The 24634-nt window shown below is 36.5% G+C and overlaps 4 protein-coding genes and 3 non-coding genes across 8 annotated transcripts; 6 read left to right on the forward strand and 1 right to left on the reverse strand.

Moving 5' to 3' along the window:
- Positions 1–4418: 4418 nt before the first annotated feature.
- Positions 4419–8437, forward strand: LOC111779395. Its single transcript, XM_023659566.1, has 8 exons — positions 4419–4691; positions 4899–5136; positions 5413–5475; positions 5653–5786; positions 6047–6084; positions 6159–6204; positions 6658–6819; positions 7675–8437. The coding sequence occupies exons 1-8, from the start codon at positions 4565–4567 to the stop codon at positions 7854–7856; spliced, it is 990 nt and encodes a 329-aa protein (XP_023515334.1). The 5' UTR covers positions 4419–4564; the 3' UTR covers positions 7857–8437.
- A 2828-nt stretch (positions 8438–11265) lies between these two features.
- On the forward strand, positions 11266–11337 carry TRNAQ-UUG. The gene has a single exon. It is a non-coding gene; the product is annotated as a tRNA-Gln (tRNA).
- An 80-nt stretch (positions 11338–11417) lies between these two features.
- TRNAQ-UUG lies at positions 11418–11489 on the forward strand. Its single transcript has one exon. It is a non-coding gene; the product is annotated as a tRNA-Gln (tRNA).
- Positions 11490–11589: 100 nt separating this feature from the next.
- TRNAQ-UUG lies at positions 11590–11661 on the forward strand. Its single transcript has one exon. It is a non-coding gene; the product is annotated as a tRNA-Gln (tRNA).
- Positions 11662–11793: 132 nt separating this feature from the next.
- On the forward strand, positions 11794–14565 carry LOC111779396 (ATP synthase subunit epsilon, mitochondrial-like). The gene is made up of 2 exons (XM_023659567.1): positions 11794–12045; positions 14309–14565. The coding sequence occupies exons 1-2, from the start codon at positions 11862–11864 to the stop codon at positions 14335–14337; spliced, it is 213 nt and encodes a 70-aa protein (XP_023515335.1). The 5' UTR covers positions 11794–11861; the 3' UTR covers positions 14338–14565.
- Positions 14566–15091: 526 nt separating this feature from the next.
- On the forward strand, positions 15092–20206 carry LOC111779392 (exocyst complex component EXO84B-like). Its single transcript, XM_023659563.1, has 7 exons — positions 15092–15669; positions 16074–16171; positions 16465–17515; positions 18471–18983; positions 19104–19292; positions 19397–19533; positions 19799–20206. Exons 1-7 carry the CDS (start codon positions 15526–15528, stop codon positions 19959–19961), a joined length of 2295 nt encoding a protein of 764 aa, XP_023515331.1. The 5' UTR covers positions 15092–15525; the 3' UTR covers positions 19962–20206.
- On the reverse strand, positions 19039–24242 carry LOC111779394 (RNA-binding protein with multiple splicing 2-like). Of its 2 annotated transcripts, XR_002812684.1 has the most exons (10): positions 23937–24242; positions 23488–23667; positions 23327–23402; positions 23005–23134; positions 22738–22852; positions 22438–22529; positions 22260–22329; positions 22091–22173; positions 20506–21444; positions 19039–19459 (listed from the first exon to the last, which is right to left on the reverse strand). XR_002812684.1 is itself a non-coding variant. In XM_023659565.1 (9 exons), exons 1-9 carry the CDS (start codon positions 24093–24095, stop codon positions 21348–21350), a joined length of 1002 nt encoding a protein of 333 aa, XP_023515333.1. In that variant the 5' UTR covers positions 24096–24242; the 3' UTR covers positions 20361–21347. The 2 variants fall into 2 exon arrangements, 1 of the variants encoding a protein (XP_023515333.1); XM_023659565.1 differs by lacking the exon at positions 19039–19459 and having other exon boundaries at positions 20361–21444.
- Positions 24243–24634: the final 392 nt, after the last annotated feature.

Raw genomic sequence — 24634 nt, forward strand, 5'->3', positions numbered from 1 at the left:
CTCGATCATAAGGTTAAAAATCTGAATAATCTCAATCTTAAGGTTAAAATGCTATGATCTCGATCTTCAGGTTAAAAGTTTATAATCTCGATCCTAAAGTTAAAAATTTGAATAATCCCGATCCTAAAGTTAAAAGTTTATAATCTCGATCGTAAGGTTAAAAGTTTGAATAATTCCGACCTTAAGGTTAAAAGTTTATAATCTCAATCTTAAGGTTAAAAATCTGAATAATCTCGATCTTGAGATTAAAATGTTATAATCTCGATCTTAAGGTTAAAAATTTATAATCTCGATCATAAGGTTAAAAGTTTGAATAATTCCGACCTTAAGGTTAAAAGTTTATAATCTCAATCTTAAGGTTAAAAAATCTGAATAATCTCGATCTTAAGATTAAAATGTTATAATCTCGATCTTAAGGTTAAAAGTTTATATTCTCGATCATAAGGTTAAAAGTTTGAATAATCCCAATCGTAAGGTTAAAAGTTTATAATCTCGAACGGAAGGTTAAAATGTTGAATAATCCCAATCCTAAGATCAAAAGTTTATAATCTCGATCGTAAGGTTAAAAGCTTGAATAATCCCAATCCTAAGATCAAAAGTATATAATATAGAACGTAAGATTAAAAGTTTGATAATTTCGATCTTAAGGTTAAAAGTTTATAATTTCGATCATAAGGTTAAAAATCTGAATAATCCCGATCTTAAGGTTAAAAGACTATAATCTCGATCTTAAGGTTAAAAGTTCGAATTATATACTAATTATATACTAATTATATATATATATATATATATATATTTTTTTTTTTTGAGAAAGTAAAAAAAAAAATTACTTTTTATATACATAAGTTTATGAAATCGAGGATTCAAATTTTGGAAGTACAAATAAGGTTATTAATGTCGTAATAATATCATTACTAAAAAAACACAATTACTTTAAAATCATTAAACTGGAAATTAAATTTCTTAAATAATTATTTTTTAAAAAAGTAACGCTTATGATTAGTGAGGCCAAAATAGCTGCCAGGTGGTAGCCGATGATTGGTTGGTTATATATATAAAGTAAATTGTAGGTCACCTGTAATAATAATAATAATAATAATAATAAAGGAAATAAATGTTTATGGTCCTGAAACCAAGGGCTAGAGTTCGAATCCTCACTAAAGTTAAGATTTCTGACACAGATTTTGTCTTTATCTTTGCGTACAAGTCAACCGCCTACCTCTCTCTTCTTTTTCTTTTTTCTTTTTTTTTTCTTTTTAATTACAATAATATCCTACTTTTTTATACTCCATTCCCATTCCTTTATTTTTTATTATTTTTTTTATTTTTGTTAGGTCATATTTACTTTATTTAAAATTTTATAAAAATTTTAAAAAACGTTAAATATATTTGAGATATGAGTAGAGATGTTCACGTGACCGATGTAGTTGGAAAATTTGTGAGTATTCAGAGTTTTTCTCCATTTATTATATATATTTTTTAAAATAAAAATATGTAATTTTACCTCAATTTTTAACCCTTTAAAATTTTAATGTATAATATAGTATTTAACCCTATATATATATATATATATATATATATATTTATTTATTTATTTATTTATTTATTTTTAAATGAAAATATGTAATTTTACCCTAATTTCTAACCCTATGAAATTTTAATGTTATAATATAGTATTTAACACTTTAATATATATATATATATATTTGTTTATTTATTTATAAATAAAAATATGTAATTTTACCCTAATTTCAAATCGTTTGAAATTTTAATGTTATAATATAGTATTTAACACTTTGATATATATATATATATATATTAAATGAAAATTTGTAATTTTACCTAATTTCTAACCCTTTAAAATTTTAACGTTATAATATAGTATTTAACACTTTAATATATATATATATATATATAAAAAGTGGAACGAGGTCTAAGTGGGTCCTTTTCTATTTTCCATTTAAATGAAAATTCTCGTGTATGAGATAGATCCTCTGGAGGCTGAGTCCAGTCTTGAGGTTAAAATGACATCTTTGAACACGAGCCACTTTGACGGGTTAGAATTTTAATTAATTAAAGGGCTAATATTTGAAATTCAACAAGATATTAAAGGAAATTTAGAGAATAAAGAAAAAAATTAGAATTTAGGTGAAATTGGAGCCATCTGTCCGGCGGTTTATAGGGCTGAGATTGCGTGCACTTCCGAATTAGCGGATTAATGTGCCTTTTATTTTCTTTTAATTATTCTAAAAAGAAAGAAAAAAATGGCAAAATGCCGTGATTGAGAGATGTTAACTTCACCGGTCACCTTCAATTTTAAAATTGGTCAGGTTGCCCGTCGTTTTCCTCCGACCGGCTGATTTAATTGACTCAATATTCATCCTCAACCAATGCCCTAATTTCCGCTTACCCATTCTGAACTTCGGAAATCGCCGCCGTGTCGGCCGCCGGAAAATGCAGTGATCCGATTCATCCTCAAACACCCGTAGAATTGAGAAAAGTTTTTTTACCGATCCAAATGGTTAAGTTGACTCGACCAAATAAATCTCGAATCGCAAACCGAACCAAATTATTAGTTCTAAAAAAATCCAACTTAACCAAAATCGAAAAAAAAAAATCATAATCCAACTCAAAGAAGTTTGAATTGTTCGAGGCATTTGAACATCCTAGTTCAAAGCGGATAAGAAATTATATATAAAAAAAAAACCCCTTAATTATTGTAATCAGCTAACGAAGAGGGAGATTATGAATTTATAAGTAAAGAACACTATCTCCATTGCCATGAAGCATTTTGGAGAAGCCAAATGTAAAACCATGAGAGTTTATATTCAAAGTAGACACTATCATACCATGTTGGAGGTTCGTAATTTCTAACATGATATCAAAGTCATGTCCTTAACTTAACTACGCCAATAGAATTCTCAATTGTCGAACAAAGAAGTTGTGAGTCACAAATGTGTAGTCAAAGACGACTCAAGTATCGAACAAAGGGTGTACTTTGTTCGAGAGCTCCAGAGAAAGAGTAAAGTCTCAATTAATGGGGAGACTATTCAAAAGCTCGCTCCCGAAAATGAGGTCTTAGGGGAGACTTTATGATATACTTTGTTCGAGGGGAGTAAGAGGAAGCTTGTAAAATGAGTTGTAAACAGCTATGATTTGTTCTTGGAGCTTCCAATCCAAGTCGAGTTGTTAGGATAAAGTAGTCTACTAGCTAATGGTGGCATGGGTAAGCTTTGTCACTGACTACTGCAACAAGCTCGATACATGGTCAAAGTCTTACCAAGATATCTTTAAATCTTACCACGCTGTTAGGAACCATGAACCTACACAATGATATGATATATTCCTTACTTATAAACCCACAATCTTCCTCTTAATTAGTAAATGTGAGACTCCTCTCCCAACAATCTTCCATTCGAACAAAGTACACCACAGAGAGCCTTCCCTACGACCTATGAATGGAGCCCGGGAACAACCTCCTCTAAATCGAGGCTCAACTCCTTCTTTAGAGCCCTCAAACAAAGAACATCATTTGTTTGATACACGAGGATTCTATTGACATGGCTAAGTTAAAAGCGTAACTCGGATACCATGTTAGGAATCACAAACCTACACAATGGTATGATATTGTCTACTTTGAGCATAGACTCTTATGACTTTACTTTTGGTTTCCGAAGAAGCCTCATACCAACCAAGATGATATTCCTTACTTATAAACTAATGATTTTCCCATTTTAATTAACCAATGTGTGACTCCTTTCCCAACAATTTTCAACGTACTTCATGATCAACAACTACGACTAAAAGGTTCAAAACGCGATGAATGGTTAAATGCACACAACCAATACAAAGAATATTACGCAGCGTTTTACCTGAGAAAAAGCTAGGGAGAGCTTTTTCAGCCTTCAAAATCAAAAGGGTCAGCTCCCATTCGAAGGTGAGATCTCGAAATATAACGATCCGTTGAAGAAGAAGCTAAACAAAATTCTCTCCGGCATTTGAACAAACATGTAGAAGGCAATCAGAGTGAGTAATTTCATATGAGGACTTGAGAGAGAGAATTCGCTTGCTTTTAGGGCAGGCAATTGTACCACTTTACACGAAAAATTTTGAAGCTTTAATCGAACAAGATCCCGACGCTGCTAAATATTTAAAATAATAAATTTGTTTAGCTGTACTATATTTAAAAGTTATTTTAATTATATATATTCTTATTACATATTTCTAATTTTAAATTAATCCAAAAAAATATTTTTATCACATGAAATTAATCTTTAAATCAATTTATTAATTTGTTCTAAAGATGTTAATTTATTTAATTTCTTTTATTAAAAAAATATTTTTTGTTCACTAGCTATTTCAATACATTAGCGAGTTAAAAGACCGTTTAGGGTTGGTGAATGTAAATCGACATGTCGATCGTTAATCGATAATTAGAGAGTCAAGCGAGCAGTGAAGTAGGAAGGGACACGAACTATGGAGATGACATGTCGGCGCTTCCCGTTCGTTTTCCAAGACTATCACCTGATCATCACAAAACCGAAGAACAGTAGAATTCATCAAGATGAAGGCAATGGCAGCCTCCAGCCGTCCGGTACAAATTTCTCATGGAACCTGCTTCTTCCCATTTTCCCGCCAAATCAACACCTTCTGCCGACCACGGCGGCGTCTCTGCTACACGAACTCCAAAGGTCAGTTCATCTTCTTCTCTTTCGGCGCATAGACATGATCGCTCAATTTCATCACCTCCTTGGCCCTCGTATTTTTCCGTCAATCAAACAGGAGAATCCATCAGAATGAACTCGAGTTTTTCTTCCAATTAACATTTCTTTCTTTCGACTATGTTTCTGAAATTATCGTGTTCTATTTCTTAATTTCTGCCTCTTCTCGTTTCGCAGGGCTGAAATGGTTCGGATATGGAGTTTGTGTATCGCCACCTAGTTTTGAGGTCGCTGCCGTAGCTGGAGGGAGGGAGAGACCGCAAGTATCTGCTGCGTGGGATGAGGGGCCTTATGAATTGCTTCCGAATGGGAAAATACAGTACCTGGATGAACAAGATGTAGTAACCTTTCTAGATCCGCCTAAGGAGCTCATACCTTTAGATCCTACTACTTATAATCCAGCCGCATATCTTTGGTAGTAATTTATTCCTGAGCTGTAGATTTCTTAATCGACTTCAGCTGATTCTATTTCGTATGTTTGTTTCATATCATCATAAATTGATTACCATAACTGTAACTATAATTTTGCAATGGTCAGTGGTTCAACATACTCTACATTTTGTGATTTATCTTAGTTTCTAACATTACCAACTCGTTGGCAAAATGTTTATGAGTGTTTCTCCTGCATTGTTGCTGATTTTCATGGAGTTTACTCGTAATTCAGTTTGAAACTCTGTGTTTCGATTGGCAGGAAAAAGATTGAAGTTATTCCTGAGGAAAGACGTCACAATCTTCTGCACCTTCTAAGCCCTAGGTTACATATATGAAGCATTATAATTCCTGTATAATTGTTTCTTCTTCTTCATTAATGCGATTTCCCTTCATTTGTAAACTTTTACAATTTGGTAGGAACTCTCTTAGCCACAAAATAATTCTACTTGTAAAGTTTTGTTTGTAATTTGGAAATTCTGACCCCTGCAATACAATATAGGTGTATATCAAGGGCTTGGGGAATAGCTGGCACGAGATATGATGATCCGAAGTTAGTAAAGAAAATGGCGTCTAGTTTGCTGCAAAACAAAGATGGAACGATGCTTGAATATTATAACTGCATAAAAAGTGGAGGTAAGTAGTTCACTATATGCTTGAGATTCGTAGGTTAATATGCGAAAAGCATTCAAATTTTGCTTCTAAAATTTTAAATCCCTTACTGTATAAGGAAAATGATTTGATCGAGGAGAATAAAAGGCGAAATTTGTAAATGGGTGGTGCTTTTTTGGATTTGATTTGAAGTTCAAGGATTGAAGGTTCATTTAATCTTTTTCCTCAAGATTACGAATATATTATGCTAGCCTAACTACTTTGATTCTGAACATCTTGAATAGGACAAATACCCATTGCTTGGATTAATCATTTCAAGAAGGTAAAATTATCTAGTCCTAGTCCCACCTTTCTTCATTCACAGAATCTATCTATTTACATCTCCCTGTTTATTAGGCATTATTTTCTAGCAACGACGGAAAGACATATGGGCGGTTTATTGGTAAGATCTCTTAACCTTTGGCAACTATATACTCTTCTTCTCTCGTGACATTAGTAACCCAGTATGACCACAGATTCATGACATTAAAACACTACAGAAGCTAGCTGTTCCACTATCCTATTGACCTTTTATAAGTTCATTTATCCTCACTTTCTTTATTTTTCGATATGGATTAGACATATCTTGGTGTATCACTATATTTATATGACGCGCATCTGTGTCCTTGAGTTCTAAGGTTACAAAAGATGATCAAGATCCCATTGTCACAGCCTCAATCCCATCTGTTTGCTGGAGTTTTTGAAAAATGAAATTGAATTATTTGATGATCAAGCTTTAACATGGACAGTTCCTATTGAACATGTTTTGATAACTTGCATAGCATGTGAATTTCACTTTGCCTCTAAAATTTTCTTCTGTTTCAATTCTGCTAACTTATATCATTTCGCAAATCAGGCATGGGATTGGCTGGATTTGCAAATTCCTTCAATCCATTGTACTTTGAGGTGAAACAACTTAAAGAAGTAATGTCAACTGAACATCCTTGTGACTTGGCATATGAATTTGGAGATGGGCTCTTTGATGTTCATGAATACCCTGAAGGCTTTCCAGCTTCAGGTATGATATTGAATTCATTTTTTTTGTGTCTTTCTTCACATTGATTAAATTTCATAAATTCTATTGGTTCTTCCTTGGTACAATTTCAACTCAATCTTATGTTATTTGTGAAGTTAATTGCCACCAAGATATTTCATGAAAGAAATGATCACTAAAAAAGAACTGTTTGCTCTGCATGGACGACCTGTTTTCTCTGTGGCTCACTCGGAAGTTGCGAGGTTTGAGTCTGCTCAGCTTTGCAACATAAGTTCCACTATATATACATACATACATACAAATATATATATACACACACACACATACATATATGTACATTATATATATATATATATATATATACACGTGTGTGTGTATGTATATATATAGATAGATGAAGTCTATAGTGCCTTTATTGAGTGAGAATTCTGATCATGTACCAGAGACTTGAGATATGCTTTTCATCTCTGGAGATACACACATAAATTTCAGATGGTGAAGGATATTCTTTATTTGAGGTTTTAAATACCTTTGTTTTACATTTCAAACTCTATTGAAATGATAGCTCTCATGCATTATGCTTCTCCTTGCTTTTCCAAGTTTTTAGTACTTTGTATATATCATAGTTTCTTTTTGCTTTGCTTGTGTTTCCTTAGCTACCTCCCTTTTCTTTCAAATCTACGAAAGTACAAAATAAAAGTATGTAACTTACCTCGCCTTTTTCCGCCCGCTTTTTAGTCTCGTCTCTGTACCAGTTAGAATGAATCTCCAACCTTATATCTTTCTTTATCAGAAGCTGATGGAAGTTCCACTCGATTAATTTCTTATTTGCATAGTTTCCAAATTTATAATTTTCATATTATTCTTTTCATTTTGCAGTCAAGCATCGATATCCGTTCAACGATCAGCTTGTAGTATATGTTCGATTTGTGGGACCTGGAGTATTAGTTGGCCAGGCATGGCAAGAAGGAAAAGCTTTAGAGCAGGTGCCACGTAAACTATGTTCCGAAATCTTGATGATCAAAGACTACAGTCCACGTCCTCTCCAAGAGAAGCAATAGCCATAGCCATAGCCATAGCCATAGCCATAGGGCTTCATTCAACTCTTCCTTTTGAGAAAATGAAGTACCATTACGTTTGTAATGCTGCATTGGACACAAAAATCCTCTGCCTTCTGTGAAGCATTATGTTTATAGGAGGAGAGTGTTCAAGAACAAGGGACGTCAAAGCAGCCTGATCTACCTAAAGTGCAGGGCTATATTCAATGAATCCCTTCTTTGAAATAAAAGAAGAGTTCATGTCAAGCAAGGGCGCCATGTTTAGGAGGAAGATTTCCTTCCTAAGAACAAGTAGAAACAGGGCTTGGAGACATGACTGAGTGGAAATGTAATTGACTTATCCCCAATTGTTAGAAGCTAGAACACTTTGCAGTCGTTCAATTCCACCATGGATTTCCCTTTTTCGTTCAGTTTGGGAGATTTCTTGCCTATTTTGGATTGTTCTTGGCTTGCTGGCTGAAAATCTTTTTGCCATTTGTGTAGCCGAACTGAAAATTTGTGTTCTAGTCGACAAATGCAAATGTGAAGTAGAAAAATTTGAACTTCTAACTTCCAGAGAAGAATTGTATATCAATTATTGTTGAGTTACGAGCGTACGAATTGCATATCAATTATGTATGGTTTGTATATCGATTATTGTTGAGTTATAATCATGCTGAGACAAAAACGCATAAAAATTACAATACATCAGTCCTATACAAGGCAACCTCACTTTTGGAACGACATGTCGTTTCGTAAGCCGTAGCCCAATTTAAGGCAGTCGACGCGTCGTGGGCAGAGTCTCCTCTCCCACTTCACCGCAGCCAATCTCGAAGTAGTTCCGACAAACTTCCGACGACTACGGCAACCATCGCTCTGTTTTTCTCCTACTCTGCTCTCTGTTGAGGTACTCTTTTAGGGTTTAATAAGCTGTTTGGTTTCTGATTTTTTTTTTTTTTTTTTTTTTTTTTTTTTTTTTTTTTTTTTTTTTTTTTTNTGACGTTCGATACAGATTACTGATTATAGATTATAGTAAGATATTACTTGCTTCGAATTTGTTCTCACCGATTGAATTTCTTCTCGCTTTTGGACGATTTGAGTGTTCTGTTTCTTGTCTCTACCAGGAATTTGCTAGTTGAAGCAATGACTTCTGAGGAGTGATTTTGTTTTCACTTTCCTTCGAGTTAATTAGGTCATATGCGTATTATCTGTGCGTGTTCTTGTCATTGTTCTTATTCGGTGCTTCCGTACTTCTTGGAATTGGAGTCGGTTTTCGTTTTGAAGTCTGATGTTTTTTGCGGCGTATCTCTATTACTCATGAACTATTGATGGTTGAATTTTTTGAGCTCCTGCTTGAATGAAATTCTCGCTAGAATCCAATCTAAACCTAATTTTCTTTCAGATTCTGGAGAATTTTTGGTGCTGCTTGTGCTCCCTGTCAAGTTTCAGGACTCGCGTGAATGGAAGCTGAAATCTCAGATGATCAGACTATTGGTAAAGCTTTCGAAGACCAAGACTACTTGGAGAAGATAACCAAGTTACAGGGTTACCTTGATGAGGTGAAAACTCTGCCTATCTTGAAATGAAACCATACCTGTACCTGAATTTGCCTGATGGTGTTTATGGTTATGGAACAACTGTTCTTCAATCTATAAATCGTATATTGCTTGCTTGTTTTTTAATGGCTTATCAGTTGGGCAATTCCTTAGCAATGTTATTGAGTATTTCTATAGGAAAGATTACATGTTCTTTTTCCCAGTGCATTCGTGATCTAGGACTCCCCAAAGCCATGAATAGGAATAAGAATGCTGGAAAAGGTTGTAGAACTATGTAAGGAATGTGCCATTAAGCTTGAATAACGACTCGATTGCGATATTGATACTTTTGATGGTATATAAAGTTAAGGGCTTTGACCCGAAGGTTTTGGAGCTTTCTTCGATTATCAGAGATCGGATCGTGAAAACTTTTTGGGCTCCCCTGAAATCCTCTGCAGAGGAGGAAATCTATAGATAAGATCTCGAAGAAGGGGCCAGTTGGGTCGAGTTAAGTAAAGACTCGCTACCTAGTAATTAGTTCTCCTGGTACCAGAGTCAAATTGAGTCAGGGAGAGAGTCAATGACTTGATGGCCTTTCAGTTTCTTTCTTGGGTTGGATTGTTAGGTATATCATTTTGTCTTAAAAGAAAATTTGGTGTACTACTGGCTGATGTTGTCGAATGTCGTATGCCCTGGTTTATGATTCTAGAAACTGACTCAACTCGAGTGTGGAAAAACGAAAAAGAAGTCGAACATCGCCTCCCGACCATTCTATTGGAAACTTATGCCGACTTTTGGTTGTTGTCTTCTTAGTCACTGATTATCATAAAGATTCTTGTTCGGATGCGAATTGTAATTAGACTTGTTTATTATCATTGTTGTTTTGAATGAAAACAAGCATACTTGGGATAAAGAAAATGAAAAACAGCCCACAACCAATGGAGCCAAAACAAAGTTGAACTTAAATTTTTGGTGTTTTTGCAGCTATATATATCTGATTGTGTTTTGATATGAAGCTTGGTTGGTGGGTTGTGTTGAATTCAGGTGAAGAAGATTGTAAGAGAAAGCTGTTCCGAAGAGGTGTTAGAAGTGGCGTTGAGCTCTGTGTCCTCCCTAATTAGCATCCTCTCCTCCATGGCATCGTCGTCTACCAAACTCCATTCTTCACTTTGAGTTTGGAAAATCTTCAAAACCCTGCTTCCTTTTCGCTCTAGTTCCCTCTAATTCCCTCTAATTCCTCTGGTAGATGTGTAGTGTTGATGGCATGTGAAGTTGAATGTTAGTCTTGTCAATAATACATGTAGATGTAGTATTTCTTGCTTGTCTCTCTTTGCTCGTCTTTATTATGTGAAGAGCAGAGAAAGAGAGGCTTACGAGCATCAAGGTGTAGTAGTTCCATGTGGATTATGTTAAAGATTGGATTGGGTTGTCACTTTTTTTTTCAACCCGAACACAACCCTTATTTATATCTAACTATAAATTTCTTGAATCGGGTTGATTCATGCTATTTGGGTCGTCTATTCAAAGATAATTAGTTTGAAAATTATTTATTTATATATTTTTAGATGTTTAATTAAGGTTTACCATTCAATTTAAATATATATTTTTAAAACTACTTTTTATATAGTTAAAATTTATTTTTATGCGACAATAAATAATTAAAAAATTATGAAATAAAATGGAAATATGTATATATACATGTATAATAAGTAAAAATATAATTTTTTAAATTAAGTTCAATTTAATTTAGTTTAGTTTTAGAAGAATTTATAAATTAATCCATCAGGTTGATTGGATTTTTTTTGGGTCATACCGTTTTTTTAAGCAGTTGTTCTTACTTGGGCTTTCATGGTTAATTGTTGGACAAATATTATGAAAAGCTATAATCGTCAGCAATCGGTTCTATGGTGTAGTGGTTAGCACTCTGGACTTTGAATCCAGCGACCTGGGTTCGACTCCCGGTAGGACCTGGTTGATGTACAATAAATTTGTTTTTATTTGAATTTTAAAAAATAAAATAATTTTATTATAAGATCGACAGTAAGCATGCGGTTCTATGGTGTAGTGGTTAGCACTCTGGACTTTGAATCCAGCGACCTGGGTTCGACTCCCGGTAGGACCTTTTTTCTTTTTATTTACTCGGCATAAAACTGTGCATCCCTCAACTGAACATCTCGTTGGGCCGGTAGACTCAAAAATTATAAGAAAGATACTAAGCATGTGGTTCTATGGTGTAGTGGTTAGCACTCTGGACTTTGAATCCAGCGACCTGGGTTCGACTCCCGGTAGGACCTCTTTTTTTTTACTCGGCATAAAACGGAGCATCCCACGTAATGGGCTTCATTTTTTGAAGGCCCATTACATCAACTGAACATCTGGTTGTGCCCAGTAAGCCGAAACACTATTCGTCGGCCCACCCTGCCTTATTACAAATCGGTTGAACGAAGCTCATCGAGACTACAGAGAAAAAAGAGAGGAAGAAAGTTGCAGAGAAATGGCTTCGAATGCAGCAGTGCCCTTTTGGAGAGCGGCGGGGATGACATACATCACCTACTCTAACATTTGCGCCAATCTGGTCAGGAACTGTCTCAAGGATCCTTACAAAACCGAAGTTCTCAGCCGCGAGAAGGTTCATTTTTCCATTTCCAAGTGGGCGGACGGCAAGCCCCAAAAGCCCAGTATGTTCTCTCTCTCTCCTCCTTTCCTGTTTAGATTTTAGATCGCGATCTATATTTTCGACCTTGTTCATTGATTCATTTCGTCGGATGCTATTTTGTTTCTGATTTGTATTTAATCCATGGACCTGTATCTTGGATTTTTCTTATCGTCTATTGTTGAGGGTTTCAGTTAAATTTTAGTTCTCTTTGACGCGATATGAAGATTGTAAAATTCGCGTCGATAGCGTTCGTTTAGGGAATAGGCATACGATTCGCATCCTGGATCTCTAGGGGCTTGTTGTTTGCGTTGGTCTATATGCGTATTTGTTTATGAGAAATAGAGGTATTTAGTTTCGTGTGATGTAGATGCTATTTCTGTTGCATCAGTCGTTGTAATTGTTTGCTTCCGTATCGTTCGAGTCATTTCTGTGTTTGATAATTCTTCCCGTGAATTGTAGTGGAATATCTATTTTCTCGATAGATTTAATGTTCATAGTCCGAAGTAAGCATTCAATCGTAATTCCTTTACTCTCAGATATATAACTTCCTCTGCCATTTTCGGTTTAGACATTTGGCCTGGAGTTCTGTTGGTTAAATATTAGGAGCGACAATTTTACTGATAATAATTTTAGGTACGATATTGAAAATCAGAAAAAAACCAATCAATTAGATTAAAGCAAACAAAATGGATGTTGGTTGCTCGAAGAAGTTGTCAGCTATCAGTTTTTATAAATCAAGGATCGACCATTGTATGTCAGTGCCTCTGACCAACTTAGACACATACAAAATCCCATCCCCCACCCTGAAATTCTTTAAGGTCGTCATTTTGGCCTACTTTGATCAGGTTTTGGTGTCAGCGTCATTTTTACTTCTATTCCACTTGATGCCAACCAGCCTTTCTTTTTATTGTTCAATGGGTTGATTTCTTGATTAATTGTGAGATAATTCGAATCTTTCTTATGGATTTTTTCAATTAGTTGAAAATTATTCTATTAGATCTAATAAGTCCCTTGTGTTAGAATTGAGAAATTCTATGCTCGAATCTTTAGTATTCTTTTATTTATTGCCTGTATCTACTATTTAGGCAGAATACCGTCACCCATTCTTACTAAGAAACTGAAAGAAAGGATATCATTATGGGAGAAGTTGATCGTTAAAATGATATTTGTTTCGGTGTAGCATAGGGAGGGGTTATCACATATCATTTTGTTTTTTAGGAATGATGGTGGAATAGAAAGTTTTGCCTGGCAATTAAGTCAACTCTGAATATCCAGAGTGTAAATAATATGTTTGGATCTTGGATACAGAATCCATAATAGTCTTCTCCAGTTTCTATGTGATTTAGTGTAAACCCCGAGAGTCCATACCGCGGCTGCTGGCACGGAGTTAGCCAGGGCTTCTTCCTCGAGTCCTGTCATGATCGCGATATTCATGTTTATCGGTGTACTGAAAAGTGCTGCATACTCCTTGTCAGTTGATTACAAATATGGTTGTCTTTAGATATTCTTAAAAACAAATATTTGTCAAGAGACATAGAAAAATGTTGCAGAAGGAGATGAAGATAACCACTGTGATCGTGATCGCACAGTACATGGTACTTATCTTTTTCAAATGGGATGTATGACCCCACAAAAATTCTTATTAAATGTTTCAGAAATAGTTTTGATGCACATTGGACTCCATGGTGACGTTTGCAATTTTGAAGTATACACCACATTGCTCAATTCGGATTCACTTTTTTTTTTTTTTATAGGGAACATATACTTGTGGATGTTTGATTGATTTGCAATCTTTTGCTATATTATTTGTGATCTTATTGTGAGGCCATTTCTCTTAATAACTGCAAAAGTGTTCTTGTCGGAAGTTCTGAATTAAAACCTTTCTTCTCTAATCTATATCGTGCTATAAAAGAATAGCATGTCGTGAAATGTTTAATCTCTGAACTTTTATAATTGTGTCAAATAGGTCTCCAAGTGTCCGTCCCTAAATTTTTAGTTTTGTGTATGAGGTCCTCGTCAAAAGTGGGAATACGTTTCTAAACCTCTAGTATTGTGTCTAAATGTCACTGAACTTGTGTCTAAGCTCTCCTAACACTAAAAATATCTAATAGGCTGTTGAACGGGTTGGTTAATTTTATGTCGACGTTTGTTTTTCTTTTTGATTTCATGGAGACAGTTCAAATTTGAAAGGTTATGTGTCCCATTAGATACAATTGGAACTAAACTTGTTATTCACTTATGTTTCCTCTGTATTTTTACTAATGGATTGATCTTTGTTACATCAGTTATTCGGTCGGATAACCCTGAAGCGTGAAGGTAGGGAGTGGATCTCTTGAAGGTGCTTCGTTTTTTTTCCTTTCATCTTTTTTTTTTGTTGGAAATATTATGAACATTGGTGGTAGGGTTGTTGAATCAGTTTGTTGGAATGAAGCCTTAAATGGAGATAGGATTTTGATGAATCTCTGGAATTTCCAAAGGGTTTGCAAAATGTAATAAATAAATGAGATGAACTATGAAGGAAAAGGTTGTTTGCTAATCTTATTTTCTGCTGTATCCACCAACTTTTTATTTTATTATTTTAATTGTATTTTAGTAGTGATATTATAGAGTGGTTTAGGGGTCTTCTCCTCAACCACTTCCGGTGGAGGTTGAACCAAACCCACCTTCTTCGATCATTTGATAATTAATTTCTAGCCTTTTAATATCACAAATTTCATTATTTAATCATAATAATCTTTTCAGAGCTTTTTTTTTTTTTTTTTTNTAGTTCTAAATTATTTTCTTTCTTTGAGAATAAGCTCTCGTGACTTTACTTTAGGTTTTTCCAAAAGGCCTCGTACCAATAGAGTGGATAATATCATATCATTCCATCATTCCATTGTGGAGCCATGAAATCTTATGCTCAAAGTGAATAATATCATACCATTGTGGAGCCATGAGAGTTTATGCTCAAAGTGGATAATATCATATCATACCATTGTGGAGGATCGTAATGTTTGTTTCTAATATAATAAACTATTTTAGATATTTAAAATACATTTTTTTTTTATAAAAAGGAAAAAAAAAAAAGGAAGTAATTTAAACTGATTCAACCCACCATCTGAGTTGCAGACAAAATTCTATACAATTTAGTACCAAAAAGACTGAACCAACCCGGTTCGCAAAGAGACAACCAGCCAGTTATTCATCAGTCCGGTTCGGGTGTTACCGGTTTAGTAAAAAAAATAAAAAAATAAACCAGAGAACCGAACCCTTCAGAATTTGGTCGGAGAGAGAAACAGTGTGGCTGGGTGGCTGGTTGGGTGGTTGCCTCCTCCTCCTTTCCCTTTCTTCTTCAATCATCTTCTTCTCTCTCTCTGGACTTTCGTTTTTCTCCAACTTCCCTGTTTCTCCGCCGGAGCTTCCTTCCTTCGATCTCTCCCTTCAAGACTCCCTTCCTCCTCCTTTTGATCTGGTTTTGGTGGTCGACTTCGTTCCGATCCATTTCTTGGATCAGATTTCCATGGCCTCCGCCAAGACCGCCCGGTCCAGAGCCACGCCTGTCAAGGAGAATGGCGCTAAGTTTGACGATGGCATCAGTTTCTTCAAGTCCGATCAATTCGACGCCGATTCCTACGTTCAAACCAGATGCTCTCTCAACGACAAGGTTCCTTCCGCCATTTCATTTTACCCTTTCTTCTTCTCTCTTCTTCATTTATCTAATCCCCTTTCAGTTGGTTGGAGATTGCTTGTCATCGCGATTATCACTTCTTCTCTTTTTCCATTTTAAGGATATCACTTAAATTTGTGTGTATCACTCAACTTGATCCCATCAATAAATTAGTTCCCATAAATGATTTTGTTGAATCAAAATACTATTCCGTCAATTCAAAACAGTTCGATTCACTTTTAACTCTCTGAATCATCTGTTTCTGAAGCAAAATGACATGAATTACTTAGAAAGGAGATGAAAGCATATATAGCTTAATCAAAGCTTCTTATCATGCCAAATAGACAGACCTTTCTCTGTTTAATCAAATCTCTGATTTGAACTGTCTTCTACTTCTGTAGGAAATCAAGCAATTATGCACTTATCTTTGGGAGTTGAAGAAAGCTTCTGCTGAGGAAATGCGTAAAAGCGTCTATGCAAATTATGCTGCCTTTATCCGGTAAGTTGTAGCTCGGAGTTCTTACATTAGATAAACATTGAGCTCTTTTGAAGGATGGAACTAGCAGATCCATGTGACGAACGAAGAATTTTCGTTTCGTTATTAGGGATAAATGTAATCTGTTTGTTTGTTAGTTTGAAGAAATGTAGACATGGAAAACATCAAACAGTATATTTTGTTGATGAATAAACTGAGATAAGCGCGCAAATAGCCGTAGTACCAACTTAAACGTTCGATGTTAATTGTATTCGTAGTGATTCTTTATATTGATATCATGTGCTATGTTCTATCAGCACATCAAAGGAGATATCAGATTTAGAGGTGGAGCTCTCATCCATTAGAACCCTTATGTCTACTCAGACTGCTTTAATTCATGGTTTAGCTGAAGGGGTTCATGTTGATTCAGTACCTTCCTCTGTTTCTGGAGGCACAGCTCCAAATGGCTTTTTAGGTTCAGGGGATGACAATCCTTCAGATATTGAGAAATGGTTAGTGGAGTACCCTGATACTTTGGATGTTCTCTTAGCTGAACGAAGAGTCGATGAAGCTTTGGCAGCCCTTGACGAGGGAGAGAGGATAGCTTCTTTGGCGAAAGAAAATAAAACGTTGAGCCGAGCTGTAATTATGTCTCTGCAATCATCGATTGCTGAACGGAGGCAAAGGCTAGCAGATCAGCTTACTGAGGCTGCTTGTCAGCCTTCGACCCGTGGTGTTGAACTCCGTGCGGCTGTATCAGCGCTCAACAAATTAGGAGATGGATCGCGAGCTCACGCTTTGTTACTAAAAGCACATTATCAAAGGTATCAGTACAATATGCAAAGCTTTAGGCCATCCAGCACTTCATATGGAGGAGCCTATACCGCTGCACTTTCCCAGTTGGTTTTCTCAGCCATTGCTCAAGCTTCGAGTGATTCCTTGGCTATTTTCGGTAAAGAACCTGCTTATTCGTCTGAGCTGGTGATGTGGGCGACGAAACAAACGGAGGCTTTCGCCCTTCTTGTGAAACGACATGCTTTAGCTTCATCTGCTGCTGCTGGAGGTCTCAGAGCTGCTGCAGAGTGTGTTCAAATTGCTTTAGGTCATTGTTCGTTATTGGAAGGTCGTGGTTTGGCGCTTTGCCCTGTGCTTTTGAGACTTTTCAGGCCTAGTGTTGAACAAGCACTAGAAGCCAATTTAAAACGAATTGAAGAAAGCACGGCTGCCTTGGCTGCTGCTGATGATTGGGTACTAACATATGCTCCAACCACACGCCAATCTGGCCGAACTTCGAGCACTGCTCTTGGTAATTCAGCATTCCAACATAAATTGACCAGTAGCGCTCACCGGTTCAATTTTATGGTCCAGGTAAACATTTCCACCCAATTATTCTTTTATGATATGAATTTGGTGAGTTGGTGGGTGGGGTAGCTGTGTTTATATTAGTTTTGGTGATTGTTATGAAATTATGTATTATTAGTTTATTGTTCTTTTCGGAAAGTAATGTATACTTGATAGGAGAGATGTGATCTAAATGGAGGTGATAAGGCAACCCTAATCATCAGTACAACGATTTAAATTTGGATCAACCTTAGATTATCTCTTAGATTAAAAAAAAAACTTAGAAGCAATATTTGAAACCTTGTTCTAAATTGAGTCACCCCGCAAACACCTTGTTCTAAATTGAGTCACCCCGCAAACACCTTGTTCTAAATTGAGTCACCCCACACAAACGAACTTATCAAAGCTGACTTGATTGAGTCACCCCACAAAACGAACTTGATCAAGGCTGACTTGATTGAATGGCTCAGATGAAATCTATCACAAGAATTACTTTGAAATTTTCCTTCTAGTTTTCTAAAATTTTCAATCAAATGCTATTTATAGTAACCTACTTCAACTGTGAAAATATTCACTTATGAGGCTATCCTTCCTCAATCGAATCAGCTTACACATGAAATGAATGTTAAACCGAGCCTATCATATTCTTTAAATGAAGAAGGAATGTTTGTTGAATCTTTTTGGTCTTGAATTGTGTAATAGATCCAGTTGGAACATTTGAAACGCGGTGATCCATGCCCGGAGGTCCCTTTGGAATTACGTGAATGGGAAGTGAGTGAATCTAGAGAATGCATGAGAGGGGTTCATTTTTATGTGGCTAGTCTGAGGTAAGGAGAGATAGGGAACTCTGTAATGTTTCTTTTCGTTCAAGTGTGCCCTTTCGAACTAAGTGAACTATATCAAAACTCTTGTATGTTGCATGCGCGCCCGTTTATTGGTATGATACGCCCTCAATCTTTTTCTTCCAAACATTCCCCTGCAGGATTTTTTCGAGGACGTGGGACCTTTACTTAGTATGCAGTTGGGGAGTCAAACTCTGGAGGGATTATTCCAAGTATTTGACTCATATATCAATATGTTAATCAAAGCCTTGCCTGGTATGGAAGACGAAGCAAATTTTGATGGTTTCGGAAGTAAGATTGTGCGGTTGGCCGAAACCGAAGCTCAGCAAATTGCGCTCTTGGCAAATGCGTCATTGTTAGCAGATGAACTACTGCCTCGTGCGGCCATGAAACTCGCCCCGACAACTCAGACTGCTTATAAGGACGATCCTCGTCGAAGACTTTCAGACAAGCAAAATCATCATCCAGAACAAAGGGAGTGGAGGAGGCGGCTGGTTAGCTCTGTGGATAGATTGAAAGATACGTTTTGTCGACAGCATGCTCTTGATCTAATTTTTACCGAGGACGGGGACAGCCATCTGACCGCTGAGATGTACCTAAACATGGGTGGAAATATGGATGAAGTTGAATGGTTCCCATCTCTGATATTCCAGGTATTTTGTGTGGTTCTTGTGTCACTTGTGCATATATGTGCATGCAACAGCCAAATTAGAAAAGAACATTGCTTGATTGTTCCATAGGAAGCTTAACCCTGTTGTTTGATCACAATTCAGGGACTGTTTGTAAAGCTTAGCAGAATGGCAAGTATGGCAGCTGATACGTTCGTCGGTAGGGAAAGATTTGGTACATTACTATTGATGAGACTCACAGAAACCGTCGTGTTGTGGCTTTCGGGGGACCAAAGTTTTTGGGATGATATTGAGGAAGGGCCAAGACCACTAGGACCTCTTGGTCTTCAACAGGTGGGCATCATTGTTGCTACATAATCATATTACATTGTGATTTGATGAAACCTCTTCGCCTATGGGTGAGAGCATCAGTACTTAATTGTTTGTAATTTGTGCAGTTCTACTTGGATATGAAATTTGTGATTTGCTTTGCTGCCCAAGGCCGATACTTATCTCGGAACCTGCATCGAGTTGTGAATGAGATCATATCAAGAGCAATGGCTGCATTTGCTGCAACAGGAATGGATCCAGATAGGTACACACTGTACTGAATGCTTAATAATCAATAAGCGTTTTCTTGCATGCTAAAGTAAGTTCATTGTGTTTATAACGCCCTAAGATTTGAATTCGGCTTCGAAATAACGACTGTGTTTTTGCTCGAGAGAAACAAAAGAAAGCCTCCTTGGAGGAACTAGAACCAGGCAGTATAAATGGCTTAGAATTTAAGTTTCCATCTTAGATTATAATGAATTTTGTGGACTTTATTTAGTGTTTCTGAGATTCAATCTGTTTCCTGTCAGTGTACTACCGGAAGATGTTTGGTTCGATGATGTTTGTCAATTGGCAGTAGAGAGATTAAGTGGGATGCCAAAGGCTACAAATGGGGACAGAGATGTTAACAGCCCAACAGCCTCAATTTCGGCACACTCAGTTTCTTCTATTAGATCTCATGCCAGTTCCTAACTCAGTAATTTCTTCCTTGTAAATTAGACAACCGAGTTCGTTGAGTGAATTTTCTGGTCGGTATTCGAGTTCCTATCACCCTTAGATCTGTCAATTTCATCCATTCTTTAAGTTTGATTTTCTTTCCTGTTTAGGTTTTAGAGGCTTCCCTATGTTCGTGTTCGTGTTAGATATATTTGCACAGCCACGGTTTGTAAATGATTATCGAACAAGCTATTCTAATACTATATTTGCCCATTCTTTAACACAAGCAGGACTTTTACCTGTGATTTTGTTCATTTGTGTCCAACGTTCATCACTAGCTTTCGTTTGAGCTTGACGAACTTCATTTTTTTTTTTAATCTTTCCATGAGTAAGGTAACTTCATAAAGGAACGAAATATCTCGAAGCTCATATCAGAGGGTAATAATTATAAGTCTAGGAGATTGTACGACCAAATAGTTTTAAAACACTTGAAGTCAACAAGATTGAAGTTTGAAGAATGACAACTCCATGAAAAAATTAGAATGGCAAACCTAAGCAAGAATAAGTTCATCTTAGATACCTTTCTTCCAAGGCATCAATTTCCTCCAGTTTTGCAGCCAAGCCAGGTATACATCCAGCAATGGTTGTTTGAATCATGGTCCAGTTGGCTCTATAAATCTGCGTCATCTCCATGAGGGGTCTTGCACAGTCAGAAGCCTAGAAAAAAGAACTTCAGATAGCACCTGAAATTGTACCTCAAACGCATAGCAGCTTGGTCAATCCAAGTTGGAATTCTGTATGTAAATGAAACTATATTCTTTGATGCTTAAGAAACAAAGGCCTTAGTTGCTTGAATGTGAATACTTCATCATGAATTAATTGGTGGATGAAGTAAATGATTAAGCTAATGATGTGGTCGTGATGATCAAGTAAATGATTAAGCTAATAATGGCATGATGCGTTGTCTGGTGGCCTACGTGCCCTACATTCCTACCAGAGTTGCACCATGATATGGAACCCCTACCGACTTGAAATTACGAAAGGTGAGATGAAATGACTGAACCTTACATGTGTATGCTCTTAATAAATCAAGAAATCCATTTAGATAAATAGCTACATACTCATACACAACCAGAAAAAACAGGATAGGACCAATGCACAGCACACACCCCACAAATAATCCAGCTACTTAAATCTTCTAAGTTCTGATAAATGCATGTCACAAATAGGGACTACATTAGTAACATGCTTCCAAATGGAATGCTTGTGACACCAATATGAGCAATCATTCCCATGGAGATGAAAATGCTGATGACTTGATATGAAATGGATCATGGATGCATGCAACTGCTGCAAGATGCATCCTATCATCTAGTGCTTGTATTTGTCGGAGCAAAAAGAACAGAGTACATCCCCTTCACGCTATTGGTATGCCATAGCATGTGGACTTCCATTGGCGCCAGGAGCAGAAACAGGATAGGTAGCATCTTTCCGTTTACCAAACGGGTTCTTCGAAAATGTATTCATAGAGTCAAGAGAAGAAACATTTATCCTCAATCATGAAAGCAACAATAAATGAAATAACAACAAGTTCAAATTGCTGTGCAACTAAGCCTGGTTGATGAAATCACATTATGCACATGTTTGTATTACCTAGATCACAAACGTTGATGGGCATCAACAAGAATTGCATTTCAATCTTTGAAACAAAACCTAATAGGTAACATGATAGTTAATTGCTAATGACGTAAAGCAACACATTCATCAAAAAATGCATGAATCTAATTTCTAGGAAAGGTTACTGAAAAGGGAAAAAAATTATTCCTTATTAACAGACACGTGTACTAATATATCGAGTTCCATAGTGACCTTAAAATGTAAAACAGACATCAAATACAAGATAAGCCTATCCAATAAAATACCTCAAACGTAACAGACATGATACGCACTAATTTTCTTTACCGAGATGCATCCTACAGATTTAAAAAGATTCCCAGATTATTACCTTAAGTGGCACAAGCCATCCATCAAATAAGATAAATCATTCAGTCCAACACTTGCATTGTCAGGCGAAACAGCAACTTACTATTCAGAAGTACCAGTACGATGATATGAACGTTCTATAACTAGCATCAAACAAAACAATTTAGTAAAGAAAAGGATATTGTATTCTCATGCCCACAGAGCCAGAACTAGGAATAACAGCACCCTGCAAAAGATGATGCACATTGGAGGCAGTGTTCACATCCTATATAGGTGAAGCAGACAACCAAATTAGAAGGCATGAACATGACATTAAATGATCAACAGTCAAGTCAACTAAAACCTACTTACTTCAAATTCAATGAAACAGACTTTATGCCTTTCCTGCCTCAGAGTCTTCATTTGCTTAAATCCCGGTTGTCTGCATGATATATGTCAGAACCAGAGGTCCAAAACATTCAGTTGGTTGGAACGATTCATACACGTGATTATACAATTGAAAATTTGTGCAAAGATGAGATTTATATACACGCTAAAAAGACCTCTGAGCTCCTCTTCATTTACATTTTCCCCCAGATTGCCAATGAACAGTGTATTGCAAGGAGGATTATCTTTTGTGTTCTGTAGGAAACGGGAGAAAAATGAGATATAATCCACGCAACAAAAGTTATTCTTTTCCCAGTGGAAACAATAAGTCAAGGCACTCCATGATGTCTTCATGGTAACAACTTCAATAGTTATAGTAAATAAAGCCTTCTATTCCAGGGATGGTCGTTGCAAGAAAGCGATGCCAAAGTTCAATGTGCCATCAAGATTGTAAGAGGATTACCTGAACAGGCACATAGCTGCAAGGTGCTGGTACAGGTGCAGGAGCAGGCATAGGTACAGGATGAACAGGGTAACTTCCATATGGATCATATGGAGGAGGAGGTGGAGCCATATACCTAGTTCATCACAAACCACAAGGAACTTGAACATCATAACTCAAGCTATTAATGAATCCTACTCCTTTTCCATAACCAAAAAACTTCTCTCAGGTGATAACACATACAACTGACTTCGAAGGGAAAGCAGTTTTCATAGAGAGAAGACTCACCCGTGAGGTCCCCAAATAGGGGGTGGAGGTGCATGAAATGGTGATGGGCTCGAATACCCGGTGTGGGCATATTCACCACCAGTTCTCAAACGTTTACTTTGGTCATAAGCATCTGCATCAGCAACAATGCCTGCAAGTAGTAAAAAGAAAAAAGAGCAACGAAATGTCTAAAGCTTGAAATCATTGCACAACAAAAGAAAAAAACTGAAGGTAATCTGTAACTGTTCTAAGTACGAATGTGTGCGTTATTGGAGGACATCACTACTTCACAAGAAAGCCCTAGTGAATAAGCAGAAGAGAATCATAAAAGCTAGTAGATCACCTCGTTTAACAAAAAGATTTTTCTTGGCCATCTCCGTGTGCAACACTGACTTAGACTCCGCGTCAAAAACCATATCCTAAATCACAAGGATCAAAGCAACCAACACTTCAACATTGACAATTCAAGATCAGTAAACAAAACAGTGAGGCCAAGACATGAACCTGAAGGGCGTCTTTCGCAGCAATAGCAAGCTGAGCGTTGGAAAAGAGAGCAAAGCCCATAGGCTTTTCACCTTTAAAATTTACTTGCGAAGCCTCGTAACCAGGTAACCATCTGAGAAGATTCTGTAGCTCTCTCTCTTTCACATCTTCCGGAAGACCTGTTAGAAATACAGTCCGAACCTAAAACAACACAACATTAAAACAGAAATGGCCTCAGAGAGCATCGAATAGCAGAAAGAAACCATCAAAAATTTCCACGACGATTACTTGAGCAGAATAACCTAAAATAACTACACATAACCAGCTATAACAAGCCGAATTCAAAAAAACACAAAAACAAATCAATTCAAACTCCGAACTCGGTAAAACCTCTAGTCGAATCTTGAACTGCCTAAGATCCTGAGTTGAGTACTACAAATCAAGAAAGAGGAAGAGAGGAAATAAAGTACCTCATCGGAGGCATGACGGGCGGGGTTGTCGACGAGGATGTGAGAAGGATGGGGATATGGAATAGGAGGAGGAGCGATGGCAGTGGCTTGTGGCGGAGGAGGAGGGGCAGCCGCCGGAGACCATTGGTGGTGGTACGGGTGGATTCCGGTACCGGCCATGCGCAATCAACCAGAGTAAAGGATAGTGAGGAAGCAGCTATTGACTGTGGAGGCTATCAAAATTCTCCTCCAACTCCTCTGCTCTGACACGGACTTGGAAGCTTCCCGCAAAAAAAAAAACCTAATGACAACCTGCGCGCCAACGCCTAGCGTCATACCTTGTCCTTAGCCATTAGTCTTTTTAACTCACTTCCAAATTAAATTCATTTCATTTCATTTCAAATCATTGCAATTTTTAATAATTGGATCTAATCAATTTTATTAAAAATATTAATTTTAAATATAAATATTTAAGAATTAGAAAATTACTTTATACAACAATTATGCACTACTAAACTGTAACTTTAAATTAAATATAAAATGATGAAGATTATTAGTAGTGAGTCCCACATTAGTTAATTTAGTGAAAGATCATGGGTTTATAAGCAAGGAATATTATATCCATTGGTATGAGGCCTTTTTAGAAAGCCCAAAACAAAGCTACGAGAGCTTATGCTGACAATATCATATACCATTGTGGAGAGTCGTGATTCTTAACA

Source organism: Cucurbita pepo, chromosome LG17 (genome assembly GCF_002806865.2).
Source record: "Cucurbita pepo subsp. pepo cultivar mu-cu-16 chromosome LG17, ASM280686v2, whole genome shotgun sequence".
Taxonomy (NCBI): domain Eukaryota; kingdom Viridiplantae; phylum Streptophyta; class Magnoliopsida; order Cucurbitales; family Cucurbitaceae; genus Cucurbita; species Cucurbita pepo.

Coding starts and splice junctions, on each gene's coding strand:
- LOC111779396 (XM_023659567.1), top strand. CDS start 11,862: ATGGCTTCGAATGCAGCAGTGCCCTTTTGGAGAGCGGCGGGGATGACA. Junction 12,046..14,308: donor CGGCAAGCCCCAAAAGCCCA/GTATGTTCTCTC, acceptor TTGTTACATCAG/TTATTCGGTCGGATAACCCT.
- LOC111779395 (XM_023659566.1), top strand. CDS start 4,565: ATGAAGGCAATGGCAGCCTCCAGCCGTCCGGTACAAATTTCTCATGGA. Junction 4,692..4,898: donor CTGCTACACGAACTCCAAAG/GTCAGTTCATCT, acceptor CTCGTTTCGCAG/GGCTGAAATGGTTCGGATAT. Junction 5,476..5,652: donor CTGCACCTTCTAAGCCCTAG/GTTACATATATG, acceptor AATACAATATAG/GTGTATATCAAGGGCTTGGG.
- LOC111779394 (XM_023659565.1), bottom strand. CDS start 24,095: ATGGCCGGTACCGGAATCCACCCGTACCACCACCAATGGTCTCCGGCG. Junction 23,668..23,936: donor CCCGTCATGCCTCCGATGAG/GTACTTTATTTC, acceptor GTGTTGTTTTAG/GTTCGGACTGTATTTCTAAC. Junction 22,853..23,004: donor CCTATTTGGGGACCTCACGG/GTGAGTCTTCTC, acceptor GTGATGAACTAG/GTATATGGCTCCACCTCCTC.
- LOC111779392 (XM_023659563.1), top strand. CDS start 15,526: ATGGCCTCCGCCAAGACCGCCCGGTCCAGAGCCACGCCTGTCAAGGAG. Junction 17,516..18,470: donor GGTTCAATTTTATGGTCCAG/GTAAACATTTCC, acceptor ATTCCCCTGCAG/GATTTTTTCGAGGACGTGGG. Junction 18,984..19,103: donor TCCCATCTCTGATATTCCAG/GTATTTTGTGTG, acceptor ATCACAATTCAG/GGACTGTTTGTAAAGCTTAG.